Below are 24,512 nucleotides of genomic sequence, written 5' to 3'. Positions count from 1 at the left end.
TTCTGCTTCCTTTCAATTGTCCCCTTTTTTGCTTACACTAGTTCCAATGTCTTTTCTGTTATTTAAGAAAAGCCCAAAAAAGGAAAAGAAAAGAAAAGCACTGAACTCTGGCTCTTGCACTAGGAGATCTGTCTGTGCCAGCTGGGGGACAGGGTGGGCTCCTCCTGGGGTGAGGCAGCTTCACAGGGTTCTAGCCCAGGCCCAGTCAGGGCATTGACCCTGTCACAGATCCTCTCTGAAAACCCACGAGCCACAGTTGTTTCATTCCTTAAAGAACAGTTTTCCTGGCCCTGGCTGGTGTGGCTCAGTGCATTGAGTGAGGGCCTGAGAATCAAGGGGTTACTGGTTTGATTCCTGGTCTAGGGCACATGTCCAGGTTGCAGACCAGGTCCCAGGTGCAGGGTCCCGAGTGGCAATTGCACACTGATGTTTCTTTCCCTCTCTTTCTCCCTCCCTCCCCTCCTCTGAAATAAATAAATGAAATTTTTAAAAAGAAGAAGAAGAGTTTGTGAGCTGTGAGTTCCTTAAACACAAAATGATGCATCCCCTGTACTTGCACCTACCCCACAAAGTGGTAGGGTCTGGGACATTATCCTAATCATAAATGGGGTTCAATTGCACCCCAAAACTCTAAACGTTGGGGTCTGACTGCCCTCTCCCCTAACCTTAAGGTGCAAATATAGAGACCCTATTTCACTACCTGCAGTAGCTTTGGTCGTTCCTACTGATGCACAATAGTAAATGACAAGCAGAGAAGAAACAAGTATCAAAAGCTAAAGTGAGTGCAAAGCGTCTCCCAAACAAAAAGCGCAGAGCCCTTCTTTTCCGTTCTCTGCCCGCACTCCCCCGTCTCGGCCTTAGCCACTCAGGCAAGCTGTAAATGGCTAAAGGTCAAAAGGCAAGAGGTGATGGAGAAGGCAATGGCCACATACAGATGCAGAGATGCAGGAAATGGCCGAGACAGCAGCCCTTATCTAGTGGAGGCGCCTCCTCCTCCTTAAGGAGGCGCACAGAGGCCCTGCGGGGTGCTGGGCACGAATCCTTCCTTGCTCCGACTCTCGGACCAGCTTTCTCGCCCTCGGCCAACGCTGATTTGGGTTTGCGGGCAGCCGGGCGTTCCTCCACGGGAGGCTTATCACACAGACCTTCGGAGTCAGCGTCGGGGTCCGGGCTAATCTGCTTCGGGTGCCAAGGTTTGCCCTGATAGAGTTCGTTAGCCATTGCCAAGGAGCGCAGTTGGGGAGGCGCGACCGGCCGGGTCCCAGCGCGATGAGCTGTGGACACGGCTGCAGCTGTATTTCCATCTCCCAGAAAGGGGTGGCGGGGCCAGCCGGGCCTTGAGGCCTCTGCCGGTTCCGCGGGCTTCCCAATTCACGAGCCGCTTCCCATGGCTCCTCCTTTTGCCCCCAGCCTGTTGCATTGGTGGGCTGTCCAGGTTCCAGATCCATGGAGCTCCCGGGCTGCTAACTGGGAAGCCTCCCGTGCAACAAAATTTATTTTTATGGCAACCCGATGGGGACCACAGGAAGGAGGGAGTGCAGGCTGCTATCTGGGAGCCAGGGGAGTAAATGGAGAGCCTCGCCCTAAAGAGGCTGAAATGCAGGCCAGAATCCCAAATGTAAGCAGGGCTTCCTCAGGACTTTATTTCTCTCTTTTTTCTAATCTCTAAAATTTATTTAATCCTATAAAGTGTCATCTGCTTTTCATTCTCTCCTGTCTTTTTAAAGTATATTTTTGCCATGTCCAGTGCTAACCAGGTCGGCTGACACAGTCACGGCTTGGGGACAAAGGCTTCACAGAAGCGTTTTCCAGCAGGACGGATGTGGCATTAGTGGATATATGATGTTGCTTTTATTCTTACTGTTTCTTAGTATTCTAACCTTTGCATTTCTGATAATTTGGAATCTCCTAGAATTGATGACCATTCTCAGAGAAAAAACAACAGTTGGCTCAAGTCCTAAGCAATATCACCCTGGCTGAATTAAGGCATCGTACTTTACTTATTTGTTCCTGTGAAAGCCACCCAAGAAAGAACAGTTCAGGGAAAAATATGTATTCCCACAGAACTGCCTTATAGAATAGCAAAAACCCCTTTAGAAAATAGCCCCTGATTGTGAAAGAGTTGTTAGAGTAACAGCCCCTCCTTTACCTTGAATAGGAATATATATCAGTTAGAATTAGACAGGCATAAAAACAGAAGAAGCTGGTTAGCTATTACAAACTAAGCACTTGGAAACAACTACCAAGGAGTTAGAGTCCTCAGTATACAAAAAACATTTTAGACAGCAAGATAGATAGCTAAGTTAGATATTACAAAGGCTTATAATGAATTTCCTAACCTCTGCTCGGTCTAAGCGTACCTGTTGCCCATGACAATTTCTGAGAACTTTAATAAACAATATGACATTCAAACTGTATACATAGAACTATTTCAAATTGTCTGATTAATGGTTTTCCTGGTCAAAATAACTTTTGTTTAACATAACTGAAACTATGGGAACTTTCGTACTTTTCCTGGTTACCTTTGTATTGATTTTTTCTGCTTAACTGATCATGCTATGCACCTGTAATGTTAATCAGTACCAGAAATGAAAATATAAAAACCTGCTTGTACTTGCAATAAACGGAACAGTGCTTCACCTGCCTTTGAGCTGTGTAGTTGCCTGTTACCCAGCGCCGACACCTACTCTCACCTGAGGAACCCTTAGATAAGCTGCGGCCGGACCGCAGCATATTTTATTGATTATGCTATTATAGCTATCCCAATTTTTTCTCCCTTTTACCCTCCTGTACCCTGCAACCCCCTCCCGCCAGCATCACCCCCCTTCCCCCCACCCCAGCTTTAGTTCATGCCCAAGGATGTACCTATAAGTTCTTTGGCTTCTCCATTTCTCATACTGTTCTTAACCTCCCTGTCTGTTTTGTACCTACCACTTATACTTCTTATTCCTTGTACCTTTTATCCCCTGTTCTCCCTACCCCCTCCCTTGATAACCCTCCACCTGGTCTTTATTTCTGTGATTCTTTTTTAAATATATCTTACTGATTATGCCATTACAGTTGTCCCATTTCCCCCCTTCATTCCCCTCCACCCTGCACACCCCTCCCCCCACATTCCCCCCTTTAGTTTATATCCATGTGTCATAAGTTCTTTAGCTTCTACATTTCCCATACTATTCTTGTCTTCCACCTATTTTCTCCCCCTCCGTCTATACTACTTATTCTCTGTACCTTCTCCCCCTTCTCCTCCCCCCACTCCCCTGTTGCTAACCCTCCATGTGATCTCCATTTCTGATTCTGTACCTGTTCTAGTTGTTTGTTTAGTTTGCCTTTGTTTTAGGTGTGGTTGTTAATAACTGTGAGTTTGCTGTTTTTTCACTGTTCATATTTTTCTCTTATTTTTCTTAGATAAGTCCCTTTAACACTTCATATAATAAGGGCTTGGTGATGATGAACTCCTTTAACTTGGCCTTATCTGAGAAGCACTTTATCTGCCCTTCCATTCTAAATGAAAGCTTTGCTGGATAGAGCAATCTTGGATGTAGGTCTTTGTCTTTCATGACTTGGAATACTTCTTTCCATCCCCTTCTTGCCTGTAAGGTCTCTTTTGAGAAATCCACTGACAGTCTGATGGGTACTCCTTTGTAGGTGACTGTCCCCTTACCTCTTGCTGGTTCTAGGATTCTCTCCTTCATTTTCATCTTGGCTAATGTAATTATGATGTGCCTTGGTGGGTGTGTTCCTTCTTGGATCCAACTTCTTTGGGACTCTCTGAGCTTCCTGGATTTCCTGGAAGTCTATTTCCTTTGCCAGACTGGGGAAGTTCTCCTTTATTATTTTTTCAAGTAACTTTCCCACTCGTGGCTGTTTCTCTTCCCCTTCTGGTACCCCTATAATTTGGATGTTGGAATGTTTAAAGATGTCCTGGAGGTTCCTAAGCCTCTCCTCATTAGTTTGAATTATTGTTTCTTCATTCTCTTCTGTTTGGTCATTTCTTTCTTCCTTCTAGTCCACTCCCTTGATTTGAGTCCCAGTTTCCTTTCCATCACTATTGGTTTCCTGTGCATTTCCCTTCATTTCAAACAGTTTAGCATTCATGTTTCTCTAATTTGTGACTAAAATCAGTCAGTTCTGTGAGCATCCTGATCACCAGTATTTTGAACTGTGCATCTGAGAGGTTCGCCATTTCTTGGTCACTTAGAGTTATCATCTCTGGGGCTTTGAGTTCTTGAGCCATGTTTTGGGCTGTTCGTGCCTGTTATGTAGCAGGATCAGAGCCCTAGATGTTCACCAGAGCAGGGCAACTCAGTCGCTGGGTTGTGACCTTGTATGTCGGGTGGGGTCAAAGAGGAGCAATGGTGTCCCGTATGCCGCCTCCCACCAAGGCCCCCACAGGTGCAGCAGCTGCCACCGTCACCTGGGCCCGCGCATTTTGTCCCACTGCACGCGAGTGTGCTACCACCGTCAGCCCTCGCCCCCTAGGGCCTGCGTGGTCCGTCTCACTGTGCATGAGTGTGCGACTGCGGTCAGTCTGCCCCACACCCTGACTGGGTATGGGCCACTTGTGTGCCTAGGTTGGAGGATCTGTCCTGCCCAACCCTGCTCCGCTGCTGGCTCCACCCCTCTTACCGTCCGGTTGAATGGTTAGTTGTTGTCTGACTTCCGTATAATTCAATTTTTTGTTCTTTGGCTGTGTCTTTGTTCTCCAAACCTTTGTTGTATTCAGACTTGGTTGTGGGAGAAGGCACAGTGTTTCCACCTATGCCTCCATCTTGGCGGAAGTCTCTTGGGCACTCCTTTAAGTGACTTGTAGGTGACTGTCTTCTTTCCTCTTGCTGCTTTTAAGATCTTCTCCTTATCTTAAATCTTGGCTAATGTAATTATGATGTGCCTTGGTCCAACTTCTTTAGGACTCTTTGAGCCTCCTGGATTTCTTGAAAGTCTATTTCCTTTGCCAGATTGGGGGAGTTCTTCATTATTTGTTCAAGTAAGTTTTCAATTTCTTGCTCTCCCTCTTCTCCTTCTGGCACCCCTATGATTTGGATGTTGGAACATTTAAAGTTATCCCACAGGTTCCTAAGCCTCTCATGTTTTTGAATTCTTGTTTCTTCATCCTATTCTGGTTGAACGTTTACTTCTTCCTTCTGCTCAAAATTATTTATTTGAATCCCTGTTAATTCCCTTCACTGTTGGCGCCCTGTATATTTTGCTTTATTTCACTTTGCATAGCCTTCACTTTTTCCTCTATTTTTGTGACCATACTCAACCATTTCTGTGAGCATTCTGATTACCAGTATTTTGAACTGTGCATCTGATAGGTTGGGTCTCTCTTCATTGCTTAGTTCTATTTTTGGAGCTTTGATCTGTTCTTCCATTTGGGCCATATTTTTTGGTCTCAGCATGCCTGTTAGCTCTACCTAAGGGGTGGAGCTTTAGGTATTCATCAGAGTGGGGCAACCCACATCACTATATTGTGGCACTGTATGTGGGGGAGGGGTCTGATAGGGAACAATGCCAAGTGCTCAGCTCCCAGTCAGCTTTCAATCACTTCCCCCACTGCCACAAGCAAATTGGGCCCTTCTGGTACTGATTCCCAGGTGTGTGGGCTTGTGTATATTCTAGGACCCTGTGGGCCACTCCAACAAACTCTCCTGGGAGGCTGGGCATTCACTGCTGCAATCCCTACAGGTCTTTACAGCCAGAAGTTTTGAATATTTATTTCCTCATGCTGGACCCCTGGGTTGCACAGTCTGTCTCACTCCCCAGTTGTTCTTCCTGGTTTATCCACACTTGAATGTGAGAGTGCCTGGTCCTCCAGCCACCACATTGCTCCCCACCCAGCCCACCAGCTGCTGCCTTGTTGCATGGCCTCTCCACCCCAGCTGCCCATCTCTGTCCCTCCTACCAGTCTGAATGAATGTTTCTTCTTTAACTCCTTGGTATCAGACTACCATACGTTAATTTTCTGGCAGTTCTGGTATTTTGTTTCTAAATTTCTTGTCTTTTGGTTGTGCAAGGAGGCAAAGTGTATCCACTTAACGACTGTCTTGACCAGAAGCCTCCTAATGATGTATCTTTTTGAGTATCTTCTCATGTGCTTATTAGACAAGTGTGTATCTTCTTTGAAGAAATCTGTCTTCGAATCCTTTACTCATTTAAAAATTGGGCTTTTCTTTCTTTTCTCCTTTTTTTTTTTTTTTACAGAAAGGCTGACTTTATTTCCAACTACAAAGTAACCAATTAAATGCAGTTACTGAAGTAATTTTTAATCTATTTAAATACCATTACATGCATTTAAAATTTTTTATTTACTTTAGATGGGGGGGCAGAGAAAAAGAGACATCAATTTGTTGTTCCATTTATTTAGTCATTTGTTGCTTTTGTATGTCCCCTGACTGGGGATCAAACCTACAACCTTGGTAGCTCAGGTTGATGCTCTAACCAACTGGATTACACAGCCAGGGCTCCATTATATACATCTTTAAGTGCTCCACTACAATAATGATTAAAATGGCCCATGGAAAGTATTAGCTTTCAATTGATTGTCTTTAAGTACACCAATATTTTTCTTTCCACACAACAGAAAAATATTCAGACTTCTGTTTTCATCTATCTTTATAAAGCAAACATGCTACTAAAGGAGGAGGAATTATGTTACTTAGAACTATTAAAGAAGGGCTGCTTTTCTTGAATTCTGAGTTCTTTAAAATATCTTAAGTACAAGTCCATGATCAGATATTTGTAAACTTTTTCCTAATGTTTTCACTTTTTTAAAAAGATTTTATTTATTTTTAGAGAGGGAGATAAAGTTCAATGTATGAGAGATATGTTGATTGATTACCACTCAGAAGCCCCCAACTGAGGACCTGGCCTGCTACCCAGGTGCCGACTGGGAATCAAACCGGCAACCTTTTGGTTTGTAGGCTGGCTTTCAGTCCACTGAGCCACACCAGCCGGGGCTTTTTTAAAAAATGAAAATAAATGAGACTTCATTGTCTGAAAACACATGATTTATCCCCAAGAGTTTTGGGGATTAGATAAATTGTGTCAGTAAGTGTAATAAAACTCACAGGGATGTTTTTCCTCACCATGAGGAATGTTTTATTTTACTTTTTTTTGTTGAATCTACTGGAGTGACATTGGTTGTCTTTTAACTTTCATGATGGTGTCTGAAGTACAAGTTTTACATTTTGATCGTCACATATATATGTACATACACACATTTCTTTTTCCCTTTTTTTTTGTTTTTGATGTCACTTCTAAAAAATTATTGCCTTATTCAAAATTATAAGGATTTACACCTGTGTTTCCTTCTTGGAATTTTATTTTAGCTTATACCTAGGTCTTTGATTCATTTTGAGTTTACTTTTATACATGGTATTAGATAGAGGTCGAACTTCAATCACCAGTGGTCGATGATTTATGAAATGAAGCCTTCATAAAAACCCAAGACAGTTTAAAAAGCTTCCAGATTGGGTAACCAGAACACAACCACCATGCCTGAACTCCACTGGGATAAAAGCTCCTGGCTTGGGGACCTCGTCATATGGCTCTCTTCATCTGGTCATTAAATTATATACCCTTTGTAATAAACTGGTAATCTGGGGAGTAAACAGTTTCCTTGAGTTCTGTGAGCAATTCTAGTAAGTTAGTTAAATCCAAGGAGGGGTTCAATGGAACCTCTGATTCACAGCCCATCAGTCAGAAGCACCTGGGCTTGTGACTAAAATTTGAAGGGTAGTCTTTGTGGGGCTGAGCCCTTAACCTGTGGAATCTGATGCTATCTCTGGGCAGATAATATCAAATGGAGTTGAATTCTAGGACACCCAGGTGGTGCCTAAAAACTGCTTTGTGTTATAGGGAAAACCCCCATCACAACTGAATACAGAACCTGTTACATAGTTTGTCCTTATAATTCTTTCTACTTTTGTAAGGTTGGTAGTAATGGCCACTTTTTATTAATGCCAAACAATCTCTCAAAATGGCCCTGTCACTGCAGCCACAGGATGAGAAGTGTATTTGAGGGTATACATTGGGGAACAGGCATGATGTTTTATGGGAGAGTAAACAGATAAATGCAAGGGAAAGCTTGGGAGCAGATTTGCTATTACAAAATCGTATGATCTAATGTAGAGAAGCAGGAAACTGGGTAAAATTGATGCTAGATGGGAAATAAAGCAATGGAGCAGAGTAGGTAACCAAGTATTTATTATTCTGATTTCTGAGGGAGGAATTTAACTATTAGAGGACAATGAGGCCAAGCAGACTAACTTGTTCCTATAGTGATATTACTATAACAAATGATAACCATATTAATATCCAACATTAAGCATTTACTCAACATGAAATGGACTCCTGAGTTCTAATCACTGTGGATTCCACCCTTCTATCCAAGTCTTCTTCATATTTTAACTGTATTCAGACAAGCCATATTATTGCATATATAATGGGGCCAATCAGGTCTCAGGTGTCATTTCCTTAACAACAGCTTACATCCTTTTTGTTCTAATAAGCTAATAAAATAAACATTTATCTAATAAGGTAATAAATATTAATATCTTTATGTTCTAATTTTACCAAGTACATTAGTTTTCTGTTGTTACCATAATGAACAGAAATGTATTCTTAGTTCCGGAGGCCAGAAATTCAAAATAAGGGTGTCTAGGGCCCTTATTTTGGACCCTGCTGCAGGTGTGAGGAGAGAATCTGCCCTTTGCCTCTTCCAGCTTATGGTGGCTGTTGCCATTCCTGAACTTCTGGCTGCATCACTTCAATCTATCTGCCTCTGTGGTCACAATGCCTCCTTCTCCGTCTCAAATCTCTCTGCCTTTCTCTTATAAAATATACTTGACAATGGATTTCGCCACCCCCACTTTCCACATAATTCAGATTGATCTCATCTCCAGATTCTTAACTTAATTAAACCTGCAAAGATCATTTTTCCAAATAAGGAACAGTCATAGTTTCCAAGAATCATAACATACATGGACAAACCTGGGAAATCACCATTTAAATCTCTATACTAGGGAATTTTAAATAACCTATAGATGTAAAAGAAAAAAATGAAAAAAAAATTAAATTTCATTTGGATAAAAATATTAAAGAAAATATGCCATGACATTATAGACAGCAGAAAAATAAAAAAACCAAAGCCTTTAAAAACATATATATTTCATGTGCAGGATTTAAAAAAGAACTTTGATAATAAACACATCAAGGTAAAGACTTCCTAAATCTATGACTATTTAATTGCAAATATTAATACCCTAGGTTACTCTTCTACATAAAGGAAAAACTCCAAATCCTATTTAGGAAGACACGGAGGGCAAGCAATACCTTTAGAATATTGCCAAATCGTCTCTTTCCTTGGGTGACCTAACATGTTACATGAATTAATTACAAAAGGAAATATCAAACTCCATGGAATTTAAGCAAAAGACATAGCTAAAAATTCCCACTGAAGGTACAAAATATTGAATGCTTATCAGTGAGAATACATAAGTTAATTAAATATTAGGTATAAGGAAAATTCCAAAACTATCTGGAATATGAAAAAAATGGCATAAATACCTAACAGTCAGTTAATATAAACTTTGCTACTGGATATGTTCCAGGGTTCCTTTTCTATTCCAGTGAGATCTGCTTCTTTTTTGTCCAAAGTCTTCCACTGCTGGGCTCCAATACAGTAAATTGTTTATCAAGGCCTTGGTCATGAAAAGGGTTTATTTTCCAAAAACAACTTCTTTCTTTACTAAAGATTGTGGCTGTTTTCTCCGCTACTTACTTCTTTCAACTAGTTATCAACCTTCTTACATAAGAAAAATTATAAGGCAAAAGTAAACATTCTATGTTGGCTGCCCCACTGTGTAGTAGCTGATTAGTAAAGGAGCCACTCACTCAACCTTTTTATCATTTGGTCTCATCTAAAGAATAAGTAAAAAGGAGAAAGGTTAAAAAGGACTCATGACCAAGGTACAACTTCTACAAATATCTTTGGCCATGGAAAGCTTTATTTCTTCATCATGCCCCCAAATAAATTTTTAATAGATCAAGAATCCCTTCCTACCTATTAGAGGACTGTAAGAAATAAATGCTTCAAAGATTTGTTCATAGATAGATCAGGAAAGGGGACCAAAAAAGAGGAAAATGTGGAATACAAGCAAGAGTAAACAAACAGAATCCAACAAAATATACAGTTCACTAAAATAAGAATAGTTATTGATATAAATCCCTTACTCATTCTACACTTGACTGGCTCTCTTTACTATTTAGAAATTAAGATATTTTCAGTCTTTTGCTTTCCTTTTCCACATTGTCTCTAATACTCTGGAGTTTTCTGGAGTTCTGGACCAGGAACACAAAGCTGTCCCTAAAATCACCAGTCCCATGATTTCTGCCAACATTTTGAAGCTCATCAAACAAAGCCAATGTCTGTCTAAGTTTGGCCTGAACAAGTTTTTGCTCTTCTAATTCTGCAAGAAGGGCCTGCTTAGTGCATAATTCAGTTTTATACTTCTCCTGCAACTGTTCAATTTCTTTTTGGAGAAGCTGGAATTCTTCTTCACTATAAGAATGCATCTCCTGAGATTTATCTTCTGGAAGCAAGATGTTTGGGGGAATACGCAAAATCCACTGTAAAATCAGCTGCTCCATTTTGACAAAAAGGTTATCAAAACGTCCTTTCATGAAGCAGAGAAATTTCTCTGTGCATTTACGAATCTGGACTGGGCTAATCTCACAGTTTGGGATGCCTTCCAGCTTCTTCAGAATAACCTGTTCAACAGCCTGCATCACTTCAAATAGGTAGTCTTGAAATGCAATGTAGATCCTGAGCATGCAAGTTTGTGGTGTAAAGCCAAAGAACTGAGCTTCATAGGTCATTGGATCAACAGACATCTTGGCTTATTCTGGTATGTTAATTTTAATTGTGAAAAATCTGTTAACGTAAAAAAAAATCATGATTAAAAAAATTATCTGAGAAAAGTAACAAATCCCATTACAGATAGAAAAGCTTTTGTTTCTTGATACCCATGCCAATTCCAGTCTCATTCACTCAAAATAGGATGCAAACTCTCTGAGGCTCTTTCCATTAGCCTATCACCTCCCTTATTCCCTCATTTCCCTTACCTCTCATTTATTGAGGATTCTGGCCTGTGGCTCAGTGTTCTGAAGTCTGTTCATCACCCCAGACAACGTTCAGATTTAGACATAATCTAATCAGTGCCCTAGAGACTTGGTTTCATAAGTTTCAATGGCTTCACTCTTTCAGCCACCTGCCTTTTGATATTTGTACCTTCTCTCCCCAACTGCACTATTTTTTAAAGATTTTATTTACTTATTTTTAGAGAGAGGGGAAGGGAGGGAGAAAGAGGGAGAGAAACATTGATGTGCAAGAGATACACCAATCGATTGCCTCTTGCATGCCCCCAACTGGGGGCCTGGCCCACAACCCAGGCATGTGCCATGACTAGGAACGGAATAGGTGACCTTTCAGTTCGAAGGCCAGCATTCAATCCACTGAGCCACACCAACCAGGGCACTACTTCCCTATTTTTTTGTCCACAACTTCCTATGCTATTCTTCCAACTCATACTACACCTTAATCACACACTTATACTATACCTTCACCATCAAGACTTTTAGCCCTCTGATCCTCTCTTCCTTGCATTCAGTCTGTCCCATTTCACTTCTTCCCTATCCATTTTGGGCTTCACCATCCATCACTTCAACCACTCCCTGGCCAATGTATTCAACTCCTTGTCCTTCCAATCTAGCCAAGGGGAAAAAAAAAATCCCAGATGGAAGCCTCTTATGAGCTCTACAATCCCAACATGTTTTTTTCAAGGTATATAAGTCATTACTTTAGAATGTAAATATCGGGGACTTCCGCCAAGATGGAGGCATAGGTGGAAACACTGTGCCTTCNAAGCCTCTTATGAGCTCTACAATCCCAACATGTTTTTTTCAAGGTATATAAGTCATTACTTTAGAATGTAAATATCTAGGAAAATAGCCCTATCTCCTTGTCACTGTGGGAATTTAACCTATGTACCTTTTTTTCTGAGCTATAATCATATGCTTGCCATAAAATAGAGTTTCACTATTCCTTCAGATAAAAGCAATTAGCTAAAATAAATGGCTACCTCAAATACCAGGTGCTTTTAGGATGAATTTTATGAAAGAATTTGAAGCAAATGGTATGATCAAATCTTATGGGAAGACAGGATGCAGGTAATCTTGAGAAATTATGTAATGGCTAAAAATGGAATGGTTGTAATTGCTTGGCCACATAAATAGATTACAAAGACCAAGAAATTTCACCCTCACTCAAATTATCTACACTATGTTGTAATCTGGTTATGACTATTCAGTAATAAAACAACTTTCTTTTCTATGTCTGTGGAAAGGATTCTATGGATTGGCAGGATTTTTATTTCCTCAACACTGCCCTATGTCTTCAGGATCAAGATCAAACTCTTTCAACACAGCTTACAAGGACCTTCATCATCCAACCCTTATTAACCACTCTGTCCTTAAGAACCTCACATGTGCCTAACTGAGCTGATAATACTTCCTATTTCATGGCACTCTATTTTTTGTTCATGCTAGGTCTTCTCTTACTTTTTTTATTCTTCCACCTTTCATTTCCCATAGGAACCTACTCTAATGTCTTTTTTAAAGTTATTTGAGAGAGAGGAAAAAATCGATTTATTTGTTGTTCCACTTATTTTTGTACTCACTGGTTGATTCTTGTATGTGCCCTAAGTGGGGATCAAACCTGCAACCTTGGTATAATGGGATGACACTACCCAACTGAGTACCCAGCCAGGGTAATGTTCTTGACATATGCTTTTTTGATTCATCTTTAACTTTAGTTTTTAGATATATATTCTTGAAAAATACAGTTCTGTATGTGTATGTTTATATCCTTCTTTACATTTGCAATCTCTTCATGTTATTATACATAAGTTTACTTCATTGGTTCTGACTGAAGTATTCCAACAATATTATCACATGCATATACCACACTTAATGTCCATTCTCCTTGGCACCTAGGAGAGACACCTAGTTTGCTTTAGCACCTTACTACCAGAAATGATGCTGTAATAAACACCCTCCTATGTTGTTTCCTTAGGGACTTGCAGGGTATTTACACAGGCAAGTAATTGCTAGCCATAGAATTCACTTATAATTTCACTAAATACTACCAAAATATTCTCCGGAACACTGCGGGAGGGGGCACCTACACTGGTTTACATCGCCATTTGCAGTATATGAGAATTTCTCATATCTTTGCAAACGCTTATCTAACATTATAGTTTTTACCAATCTGGTAGATATAAAATTGTTTCACAATTTCGTTTTTTGAAAAACAAAACCATCTAGTCCCAAACGGGTTGGATAATGAGGGCTGAAACTACCTACCTTCCCCCACCCCGAAAACTTGCTCTTTACATTAGCAAAATATACTATTCTGGGATACCAGTATATTTTCACTGTTCTAATGTCTTGAACTGCACCAAAGATGGGGAGCATCTTCAATGGGAAGCATCGACAATTTGTACCCTAAAATTCTCTGAAGCCCTTGACTCAGCTGTTTCTACCAATCCCGGACTGTCATTTCTAGATCCCTACCTAATCTTAATTCCGATCTTGCCTTTCTTTCGTATGACTCACACCAAAGCTCTTTCGAGGTCCCTTCTCCCTTAACCAGAGCTAAGCAGTAAATACTGCATTGTTTTATCAACAGGTTGTGACGGTGATATTTGAGGAGAAGACAAAAATATTTTAAAGTGCGTTTCTGTTACTACCAGGAAAACTGGGTACCACTCACTTCATACATGCTAGCTTTTCAGGTTTCTCCTGGGAATTACCCATTCACATCCTTTTTAAAACCCACTCTCTCCACCCTTTTACTTGGTCCCTTTCTTATATATTACCAGATTAAATTGTCACTCTCTATTCCAAAAACCTTTAGCGCTTCCTTATTGTCTGTCAAGATCTGACTACTCTTTGTTCCAACCAAACCAAACTATTTTCTTTCCCTGTGATGTCTTTCCCTCAAGGAAAGATGCCGTGGCCAGATATTCTTCAAGGGTCAGTTTAAATACACTTCCTTGGTGACGCGCCCCTCCTCTGAACCCCATCAGGGCCTTTCTTCGGGCACTGACCGAGTTCTACCTCAGGATATTTACCACGAGCCATCTCACCTTCTCCGCTGGCCCTCGAGTTCCTAGAGGCAGGGCGAAGATGGCTTAATCAATATTTGCAGAATAAACACTGGAGGTGTCCAGGATACCTCAAGGATTTGCGTTGACAAAGCAACAGAAAGCGCCAGACTGGAACTGCTTCCGACCGGAGAACTGGCGCCCGACTGCCCCCGCAACCCCGCTGCATGCCGGGACCTTCAGGTCGCAGGCCCCGCCCGCGAGGCTGCTCCAGCGCCGGACGGTGATGGCTAACTCAGTTCCACTCCTTCTCTCTCTTCCTCTGAGAAACTGCAGCCCCGCAGCACTTACCGAAGCGACCGTGACTGGGACAAGTTCGATCAAACAGTGACTTCCCGCCACCTCCTTTAAACCACTTCCCGTTGCCAGATATCGGCGGCGCAGGTCGCTCTCCAAAATTCCGTCCGATGCTTGCATCAGCGAATGGTAGCAAAGGCGGGACGCCCTCCCGCTTCTGATTGGCCGACTGGACAGCCGGAAGAGGGCCACCTAGATTGGTGACTGAAAGGGACCGGGCGGGCAAGCTAGCTGTGGCCCGCGGGGATTGGCGAAAAGAACCTGTACCTACTCTCTTCTCTGTGACGTGAATGGGTGAGGAAGCAAGGCTGCTGCTTCGCGGAGACGCAACTCATGATTGGTGAATGGCTTTTTTTTAGGCCTCTTACGATTGGTGGTTGGCAGATGGCGCGGCGCCGATTGGACAATAGTGGGCAGGGCATCGGGAGACCTCTTTGATCCCGCCTCGCTGTTTGCTCGACTGGCGGAAGGGGAAGTGGGGCGGAGGGGCAGGTGGCGGAGGGGAAGATGGCGTACCAGAGCCTCAGGCTAGAGTACCTGCAGATCCCACCGGTTAGCCGCGCCTACACCACCGCCTGCGTACTCACCACCGCCGCAGTGGTGAGCAGCTGCAGCGCCAGCTTCTCATTATCCGGGCTGGATATGATCAGTTCTCAGGAAACTGGGGTTTGGGCCTCAGGGAACCCCAGATGGGCTGGTCTCAGGGGTGGGTGGAGGCAGACAAGGCTCACTTTGGGATTCGGAATTGCTTTGACACCCGGTAAGGGACCCGGCAAGGGAGTGGTACTGCAGGAGGGGTGGAGGGTCAGGACTGCAGGTCAGTTTCTGAGAGTTGAAGGCCAGACCTATAGCAAGTCAAGGCAGCTGGCGCCGCACATCCAGAAAACGTGCGATGTCCAAGTAGTACCTCGGTGACTAGTGGGGGGGGGGGGGGTGGTGGAAGTCCGCTTATGAAAAAAAGTTAGATATCGAGGACAGAAAGCTGGAAGTTGGCGAGAGGGAAGAGTCTTGAAATAAGGAGTGTGGCTATAAAGGTTGTTTGGAAGCATCCTGCCCCGACGGTGGCAGGCTCTTGAATCTCGGTTCTTTTGAGGGTGTTGTGTTGCTTCACCCAACTGTTTTAGATGGTGCCCATGTGATGGGCAGATTCATAGCAGCTGCTGTTTACTTGCCCTGTATCTTAAGAGTGATTTGCTTTAAGGAGCTCTTTTTCTATTTCAGCAGTTGGAATTGATTACACCTTTTCAGCTGTACTTCAATCCTGAGTTAATCTTTAAACACTTCCAAGTAAGTGGCCCATCACAACCATGACTGTTCCAGTTTTTAACTTGTTTTTCTTTTTAGTAGTAAACCTTGCCTTATACTCCCTCAAAAAAGAATTCAGTAGGAATATTTGACTGTAAGTCTTATAGAGAGATGTGTAAAGCAATGATTCTGCAGCCTAATGGGGCTTCAGAATCACCTAGCGAATGTTTAAGAGATTCTCAAGTTCCTCATCATGTACCAAATCAGGATCACAAAGGGTAGGAAGTAAGAATCTATGTGTGTGTGTGTATATATATATATATATATATAAGTTCCCTGCATGGTTTTGATTTGATGTGTCCATTTCCTATATTTAGGAATCACTAGTTAAAGTTAATATTGTGTTTGACAGACTGACCAGCCTTTAGAAAGTTACAGAGGTAGGACAAGTGAGCCAGCTGGGTTGTGTGGGCTCGGGAAACAAGTTACAGAGGCAAAGGAAGGGCTCTTGGAGCTTAGAAGAAAGATAAAGGTGACTTGCCTGTGAGGAAGAAGTGGAGGAAGGGAAGGCACAGGCTGGTCCCAAGAAGAAGAGCACCTCAAGTCTATTACTGCTTTTAAATTGCTCCATCTTCCAGGGATCAGATCATAATGACAAAACTCCAAAAGACTGACATCTTAAACAACATGCCAATTTATTAGATTACGGTGGGAAATAGCCCTTTCCAGTAATTAGAATGCTAAATGAGAGATGTATTTTTCTGCTCCAGGATGTTTTTATAGGCTATAGTTGGAGAGAGAGACCCCAAAAACTAGTAATTCTGCCTCTACACATTCTATTCCGTGTTTCAAATTGTGTTTCTTTCACGTTATACCCATTGATCTCCAGCTTGCCTATGGAGACACAGCTTTTGTGTAACCTCAGACTCATTCTCCTTTGTGTCCCTAGGGTATCTATAAATGCTTCTTTTAGAGCATCTCTCATCTCATATTTTGACTTGTTTTATGCTTGCCTCTTCACTAGGATGAGGACTTTAAAATCCTTGATGCAGTTAGTATGTAGAACTGAATTGTTTCGATTTTAATAAACAAGAATTCTTAAGAATTTAATGATGGCCCTGGCTGGTGTAGCTCAGTGGATTGAGCGTGGGCCTGCGAACCAGAGGATCGCGGTTCAATTCCCAGTCAGGGCACATGCCTGGGTTGTAGGCTGGTTCCCTGCAGGCCAACTCCCAGCAAGGGACGCACAAAAGGCAACCATACATTGATGTTTCTCTCTCTCTCTCTCTCTCCTTCCCCTCTAAAGAAAAATAAATAAATAAAATTTAAAAAAAAAGAAAAAAACTACCTCCAGTAAAAAAAAATAATTTCTAGATATTTAAAAAAAAGAAAGATGCATAAAGTAGTCCTGCGGATTCTTGTCACTGTCTTCTTCCTTTGATACTAACATGGCCTTTGCTGGGAGCTATATAGCTCCATCCAAGCATCCCTTCCTAGTTAGTACTTGCTTGGTTTGATTTTGCCTGGGGTTAAAACCCTTGATACTATGTATCTGCATTAGGATTTAGGAGTTCTAGGTCTTGAGTTCAGTCTCCTTTACAATTCGCCCTTTGGGCAAGTCATTTTGAAAGTATTTAAGGCTCTTAATTTTCTTATTTGTGCAGTGGGGGGATGGCAGTAACAGGATTAAGATTACATGAGATAATAAAATCTGTTAAAACACTTTAAAATGTTAAGTGCTCTACCATTGTGAGAAGTTGTTTTTATTGTATGTCAGAGGGTTGGGTAGGGAAGAGTATATCAGGGATCCCAACAAGAAAAAATAAGTGTCCTTGTATCTATCAATTATAGAATTTAATTATTAGAGCATTAGGTCTTTACTTATAGGCATTTGGCTATTTGGCTATTTGTTCAGACTGGAACTTGAGTATTTGCTTTATAATTATTCTTCACTCTGGATGTTTTGGACTGCCTAATATAGAGACTTTTTTTTTTTTTTTTTAGCAATTTATATTAGATCCCTGGAGTTTTTTCTGATATCTCAAGACTGGTCATTAGATTGCAGTACTACAAAGTGAAAGCAGTGTTTTTTATTATGCAAATTAACCTTGTCTTTCCATCAAACTTTTTCCATGATTTGGCTGACCATGTTAAAGACAATCACAATTTTAAGTTTTCTGTCCTATTGTCCTTACAGATTTTAGGGGCTGAGTGTCATCATTCAGATTTTCAACAAGAAGCAGCACAAAAATCCAGCATCAAAGTTTGTGCCCCACTTTTTAGTTCAGAACACAGTGTCACATATCCATGGACTTCCAACCATTGTAGTCAAAGGATATCTCTTTCATTTTAATATGGAAATGTTTCCTAGTATGTTTTAATCTAGCTCTTGATTTTTTTTCTTTTAACAGATATGGAGGCTAATCACCAATTTCTTATTTTTTGGGCCAGTTGGATTCAATTTTTTATTTAACATGATTTTTCTGTATCCTTTACTAAGTGGGGTTAGCATAAAAACTTTAGGTTTACTTAGGAAATACAACATTAAGTTGAAACTGTTAATCCTGTTATTTTTGTTACCATCTTAGCTGTAACTTCTAGAGTCAGTGTAAGCTGTAACTTACTGGGTCAGTGGTACACAGAGTAGTTGGTCAGATAGTGTTGTTTTGATGGTGTCTTGTAAGTCACTCTTGGTTCAGAGGGCAGGTACTTAACCATAAAATGATTATATTTCACCCCATAGGTCACTTGCAAACCTGATCAAGTGAGATGAATTATTTAATTGATTCATAGTTATAACATCAGCAGAAAGCGTGATAATTAACAGTTTTGATAGAGGTTTGAGAGTGGGTTCATAAGGAAGGAAACTTGAGATCCTGTATCTTAGTTACTTGTTCTACTGGCTGAAAAGACAGTGCCATAATGTCTGCCAGGCTTGCCATGTTCCAGTTTATTGAAAGACAGGAAGAGGCATGCTCTGGTCATATGGTAGGTGGGGCTACTGAGCCAAGAGCTTTCCTCTGACCCTCTGGAAAGGGCAGTTACAACTCACCTCATCTGCAGAAGACAGAGAACCATGTAGGGGTGACAGGATTCCTACCCTAGGATGGATTCCTGTGTCTCCTAAATACTATATTATTCTGGTAAATTTCTGATAATTAATTTTTTTTTATCATGATGCAATTTCATTGACTGAGGGATAGAAATGCCTAAGCAACCTACCTGAAGAAGTAGATTGCCACACAAGTTTTCTTGGGGGATTTCTTCCCCCAAGAATTTAGGGATTTCTTCTAAGTTAGGTTGTGAAAAAGAGTAAATGCATATTGTGTGGCTAAATGTGGAAAAGATGATACAAATTTTAAAAGGTTTAATAGGTGACTGGAAGCATGTGTATCCAACATCTGGCTTATTTCCCCAATTGGGAACAGTTTTTGTAAACTATGGAGTTGCCTAAAATGGAAAAGAGAAGTAACAATACAGCCACTCATAAACATTCTTACAGAAAAAAGGCTTGACTTAGAAATAACATGGTGTCCAAGTGTACCTACATGATATGTTAAGTTCTTCATATTTGTGTGCTAAACATTTTCTTAACTTGGAACCTAAGATATCGTTACTGTCGAATGCTAGAAGAAGGCTCTTTCCGAGGTCGGACGGCAGACTTTGTATTTATGTTTCTTTTTGGTGGATTCTTAATGACTGTATCCTTAAACAAATAGAACAAACAAAGGAAAATGCTAACACCCTCTCTCTTCCTAAAGTTTTTCATCTATCTCCCACAATTTACTGGGTACCCTGAACAAACAGACCTCCAGATTTTAGCCTCAGTGTACTACTATTTATTTCATACCACACTTTATGGGCAACTTTCCAAGCCTAGAGGTTAGACAAAAAGCTTTTCTTTTTCTTCTTCCTTCTTTTTTTTTTTTTTTGTTGACAAGATGCTTTTCTACTGTGAGCAAGTCAGAGGAACTTTTAACCCAGATGGGTTACTGTTATGTATCTGCAATATATTATTGTTCATAGGTGTACTTCACTTTTAAAAGATTAAGTTGGTAAGATGTTTGTTTATTTGGTTACTACCAAAACTGATAGATTATTTTTTAAAAAAAGTCAACCATTTAACAATCTTGAATGTTGTCCTGTCTGAGAAGATGGTTTTGCTCCAGCTGGCTTTATTCACCTCTGTAAAGGTGCTAATAGCAAGTGAACTTTAATGCAATTATTGATGAAATAATTAACACATTTTCCAAAAAGGCAAGAACTTCATGAATGGAAAATAACAGTTTGAAGTCCAGATGAGTTGGCCTAAGCAGGTTTTTGCCTGATTTCTCTGGGAAATTTTTTTCAGGATTTTTTCTTCTAAAGATGTAAGTAACTGCTCTGACCAATGTGACTCGGTTGGGCATTGTTCCCCAAAGCTAAGGTCACCAGTTTGATTCCCAGTGAGGGCACATGCCTGGGTTGTGGGTTTGGTTCCCAGTGAGGTCACATGCAAGAAGCAACCGATCAGTGTTTCTCACATCTGTGTCTTCCTCTCCTTCTCCCTTCCCCCCGCTCTAAAAATAAATAAGTAAAACCTTTTTTAAAAAAGATATAACTAATCCTCAGTTTTCCTAATTTGAACTTTTCTTATAAGAATTCCTAGTTCTCTTACCCCATCTCCCCTGTTACACTTTTAATGTTGATATTTTCCTTAATGCCATCTGCTAGATTTTTGGTTTGTTTGTGAGTTTAGTTTTCTTGGGCCAGGCCTTTACAATAATGCTTGTCTACGTGTGGAGCCGAAGGAACCCATATGTCCGCATGAACTTCTTCGGCCTTCTCAATTTCCAGGCCCCCTTTCTACCGTGGGTGCTCATGGGCTTTTCCTTGTTATTGGGGAACTCAATCATTGTGGACCTCTTGGGTAAGAGTCTTATCACTACTTTTTCTATTATTTTACTTATAAACTTACTTTGCCACTATTTTTCATGGTTATTCTGTTTGGCCTTCACATAATAGCTACTATGGCATTATTTCATAGTTGTATGCTCAAAGACTATAATATTAGGTTTTAAATTCTTACTAATTATATTGATATTTCTTCCTAAATGTAAGAAATTTATGTAGGTTTATTCACCTACAATCAAAATTTTAATCCTCTCTCCTTTATTTCTGGTTGAGTTTAGGTATTGCAGTTGGACACATATATTTTTTCTTGGAAGACGTATTTCCCAATCAGCCTGGTGGAATAAGAATTCTGAAAACACCATCTATTTTGTGAGTATTTAAACCAGGTTTTGTGTTTTTTGCAGATAAACTGGGACAGGGTGCATGATCATCGGTCAGGTCAGTAAATATTTGCAGATTGAGCAGCCTGCCTGCCGTTGAGCAGCACTGGTATCGACAAGAACAGACAGTGCCAGAGTTGTGGCAGGAGTGAGGTTAACAGGCTCAGGATGTGCTGAGGCTGATTTGTTCATTGTTCTCCAGGATGACCTCTGGGCACCTCCCCAGAGAGGAGTCCGCTGGTTTTATGAAAGCTGCAGACTTTTTGAGAATACAAAGAGAAAAAAGAAAGAAAGAAAGCTGCCAAGTTTAGAAAGGTGAGGTAGCAAAATGGGCAAAGCTGATTAGAGGAAAGTTTCTAATGGTGAAGTTAAACAGGTGGTACAGCTAAGCAGTGGGAAGGAAATAGCTTTGGGCTAGAAAACAGATGTAGGCTGTTCACTGACCAGCTAAGTCCCTTCCTTTCTGCACATCATTTTCCCTGGGAATGGAGCTTTCATAGGACCTCTTTCTACTCCGAAATTTTGTGTCCTTGGGATATACTGCATTAAAAAGGATTCACTTGAGGAATAATATGTGAGTTTCCATTATAAAATGCTGGTTGTAGAATAGTTAAGCAAAACAAAGTCAAATCTTCCTTAATCCTACCACTTAGTAACTTTTTGGTATGTGTTTTTCAGTCTTTTATTGTCTGTGTACTTTTTAAAAATGCTTTTTCATTACCTTTTTAAGTAATATGTGTCATAATAGTTTTTTCATCGTATACGCCCTACAAAATTGTGACAGCCACACAATACCATGTGATATGAATATAGTGTAAGTTTATGGAAACTTTAAAAAAATTTATTGATTTTAGAGAAGGGAAGGGGGGAGGGAGAGAGAAACATGATTTGTTTTTTCATTTATTTTTGTATTCATTGGTTGATTCTTGTATGTGTCCTGACCGGAGATCGAATCTGCAACCTTGGTGTATTAGGACAATGTTCTAACTAACTGAGCTACCAGCCAGGGCCTAATCCCTTATTGATGGACACTGGCATTAGTTCTTGCTTTTCCCTTCTATAATTGGAGTGGTGGATATCCCTGTAGCTAAATCTTGGCACACATCTATGATTATTTTCAAAGATGAAATTCTGTTTATTGATGAATCGCTGTCCAGAATGGATGTTCAGGTCTGCACTTTTACCAGCAATGTAAAAGTCCCATTTCCCCACATCCTCCACAAACGTGGAGCTGTCTTCCCTAGTCTGATAGCCATAAGATGGTGAACAAAGGACTTTTTTCCCCTTAGGTATTTGAAAGTAAATTGTCAGTCTAATGCCCCATGATCCCCTTTAATGTATATTTTCTATAAACAAGGTTATAGAAAACTCTTCCACAGTCAAAATCAGGGAGTGAACGTTAATCCACAAACACAATTCCACACTTGGGAATTGTCCTAATAATATTTTTTATAGCAAAAGAATGCAGGGGTTGCATTTAGTTATGTCTCCTTTAGTTCAGAACAGCTCCCCAGTCTTTCCTTGGCTTTCATGACATTGACATTTGTGAAGATTATAGGCCCATTTTGTGGAATGTCTCTCAGTTTGGGTTTGCCTAATGTTCTCTCACATTTAGGTTCAGGTTTTGCATCCTGGGCAGGAATATCAGAGAAGTGACACTGAATTCTTCTGATTGCAGCCTATTAGGACAGGATTTCAGTTTGTTGAATTTGTCAAAATGATAGTTATTCCTTCTGGGTTAAAATGATAGTTATCTGTGAGCCTTCTCCACTTTTTTCTCTATAATTAGCATGTATTGCTTTTTGTATTAAAATTAATAAATGAGGTAAAAGCTAATGTAAATATGAAATCATTATACAAATATCTTCCAAATATGATAACTTACAGGGGATTGGGGTTGCTAGAAGAGGATAAATGATGACAGGTGACTTGGGGCGGTGAGCACACAATATACAGATGGTGTATTATGAATTGTACACCTAAAATCTATGTAGTTTTATGAACCAATGTCACCCCAATAAATTCAACAAAAAAATAAAACTTTTTCATTGTTAGGCAGATCTAATGCTTGTCCATTGGTGGAAACCCCAGAGATCTTTTTGACCTTGCAGTATTTAGGACCTAAGATGACTATGGACCTAAGTTATATCTGTTTTCTGTCTTTTAGGAAGGCTATTTTTGATACACCAGATGAGGATCCAAATTATAATCCACTACCTGAAGAGCGGCCAGGAGGCTTCGCCTGGGGTGAGGGCCAGCGCCTCGGCGGGTAAAGCAGCAGTGCCAATAATGGACCCAGCTGGGATGGACTCAGTGACACACCCATTGGGATTCTTCTGTCCTTCGTGTTGCAAAAGTGTGAACACTTTTGACAGCTTGACAGATTTTAACTCCAAAAGCACTTTATGAAATGGTACACTAATCCAGAAGACATTTCAAGCAGTTTGCCAGCATTTCCTCACTGCACTGGTACTGAAAGTGTAATCTCTTGGAGCCAAACAACTGGAGAAACAAACACCTGCCACCTCTAGTGAACAAGTACACGAGTACTTGAGTTCTGTGGTATAAGGCAGAGCTTTTTCCTCCTCTTCTGTGATAGACGAGGCCATGGTGTAAATGGAAGTTTCAGGGAGGACAAAATAAAACTGAATTCCATCTCTCTCTCACTGAATTAGAGCTTTTGTGTGTGATCTTTTAAATTATGACACTATATTCCAGCTCCCCTGCACAGGTGTGAACTCGGAGCAGCTTCCATGCTCACTCCTCCTGTGTCTCCACAGCTTTCGAGTGGATTTCATTTCAAGATTGGAAACGTGGCTGTATAGACATCTTACCAATTCAGAATGCCAGCTCCAGTAGGAAGATTTGTTTCTGTTCTCATTGGGGTTTTACAAAACTTCAAGTTGTCAGATGACGTGGAAACAAGGGGTGGGGGCAGGGTGGCTCTTATGGGAGGGTCCAGCTACAGGCCGAAAGTCCATGTGGCATCTGATTTCAACATTAAGAACTCCAGGGAAAGATAATGGCCACCTCCTTGTAGAGCAACAGAAAGAGATTTTTAGACCTGGAAACCAGTTGACTTAGAATGTTGACTTCGGAGCCGGATGAACAGGTACCAGTTAGGCAGGGATACGTTTCTCCTGGGTCTTTGGCTGATTAACATTTGCCATTTGCTTCATGAAAAACCAAGAAGCTTTTCAGAGTAAAGTACCTGGTTTGCCTTTCCAATCAGGTAGAAATCGGGTTCCACAGAAATAGGAACTTAATGCCTGTGGTTCAATAAGTGCTTATCCAAAACAGTAACCTTCCTGGGTCTCCGCGTGTTTGCACTCGTGCTGCCTAAGTAATTCAGGGAACCCAGAGGACCAAAAGGGGCAGCACCAGAAAAGAGATCGTTTCAAATAGTTTTGGTAAACAGCATGTAGGCACAGGACTATTTCCTAAGTAGTTCCAGACTCAAGTGGTAGCT

The 24,512-nt window shown here is 40.9% G+C and overlaps 3 protein-coding genes across 6 annotated transcripts; 1 reads left to right on the top strand and 2 right to left on the bottom strand.

The window, feature by feature from the left end:
- Positions 1–891: 891 nt before the first annotated feature.
- On the bottom strand, positions 892–1,221 carry SMIM48 (small integral membrane protein 48). Its single transcript, XM_037066284.1, has one exon. The coding sequence runs from the start codon at positions 1,219–1,221 to the stop codon at positions 892–894; it is 330 nt and encodes a 109-aa protein (XP_036922179.1).
- An 8,439-nt stretch (positions 1,222–9,660) lies between these two features.
- MIS12 (MIS12 kinetochore complex component) lies at positions 9,661–14,778 on the bottom strand. Of its 2 annotated transcripts, none has more exons than XM_037066275.1 (2): positions 14,520–14,778; positions 9,661–10,936 (listed from the first exon to the last, which is right to left on the bottom strand). In XM_037066275.1, the coding sequence occupies exon 2, from the start codon at positions 10,894–10,896 to the stop codon at positions 10,276–10,278; it is 621 nt and encodes a 206-aa protein (XP_036922170.1). In that variant the 5' UTR covers positions 10,897–10,936; positions 14,520–14,778; the 3' UTR covers positions 9,661–10,275. The 2 variants fall into 2 exon arrangements, with proteins under 2 accessions (XP_036922170.1, XP_036922171.1); XM_037066276.1 differs by lacking the exon at positions 14,520–14,778 and adding an exon at positions 14,211–14,488.
- Positions 14,779–14,996: 218 nt separating this feature from the next.
- On the top strand, positions 14,997–23,714 carry DERL2 (derlin 2). 3 transcript variants are annotated; one of them, XM_037066273.1, is made up of 7 exons: positions 14,997–15,125; positions 15,750–15,812; positions 18,182–18,255; positions 19,378–19,471; positions 20,484–20,679; positions 20,942–21,032; positions 23,211–23,714. In XM_037066273.1, exons 1-7 carry the CDS (start codon positions 15,033–15,035, stop codon positions 23,314–23,316), a joined length of 717 nt encoding a protein of 238 aa, XP_036922168.1. In that variant the 5' UTR covers positions 14,997–15,032; the 3' UTR covers positions 23,317–23,714. The 3 variants fall into 3 exon arrangements, with proteins under 3 accessions (XP_036922168.1, XP_036922167.1, XP_036922169.1); XM_037066272.1 differs by having other exon boundaries at positions 15,747–15,812; XM_037066274.1 differs by lacking the exons at positions 18,182–18,255; positions 19,378–19,471; positions 20,484–20,679 and having other exon boundaries at positions 15,747–15,812.
- The last annotated feature ends 798 nt before the right edge of the window (positions 23,715–24,512 follow it).

Source organism: Sturnira hondurensis, unplaced genomic scaffold (genome assembly GCF_014824575.4).
Source record: "Sturnira hondurensis isolate 20B ecotype Veracruz unplaced genomic scaffold, ASM1482457v3 Scaffold0016587, whole genome shotgun sequence".
NCBI lineage: Eukaryota > Metazoa > Chordata > Mammalia > Chiroptera > Phyllostomidae > Sturnira > Sturnira hondurensis.
Note: the sequence above shows the minus strand (reverse complement) of the source record. Positions and strands in the feature narration are given on the sequence as shown.

Bases quoted from the DNA above. Each gene is read 5' to 3' on its own strand.
- SMIM48 (XM_037066284.1), bottom strand. From the start codon at position 1,221: ATGGCTAACGAACTCTATCAGGGCAAACCTTGGCACCCGAAGCAGATT.
- MIS12 (XM_037066275.1), bottom strand. From the start codon at position 10,896: ATGTCTGTTGATCCAATGACCTATGAAGCTCAGTTCTTTGGCTTTACA.
- DERL2 (XM_037066272.1), top strand. From the start codon at position 15,033: ATGGCGTACCAGAGCCTCAGGCTAGAGTACCTGCAGATCCCACCGGTT. The intron at 18,256-19,377 runs GTATCCTTTACT...TTGGAACCTAAG, and splicing joins TTATTTAACATGATTTTTCT to ATATCGTTACTGTCGAATGC. The intron at 19,472-20,483 runs GTATCCTTAAAC...GCCATCTGCTAG, and splicing joins TTGGTGGATTCTTAATGACT to ATTTTTGGTTTGTTTGTGAG.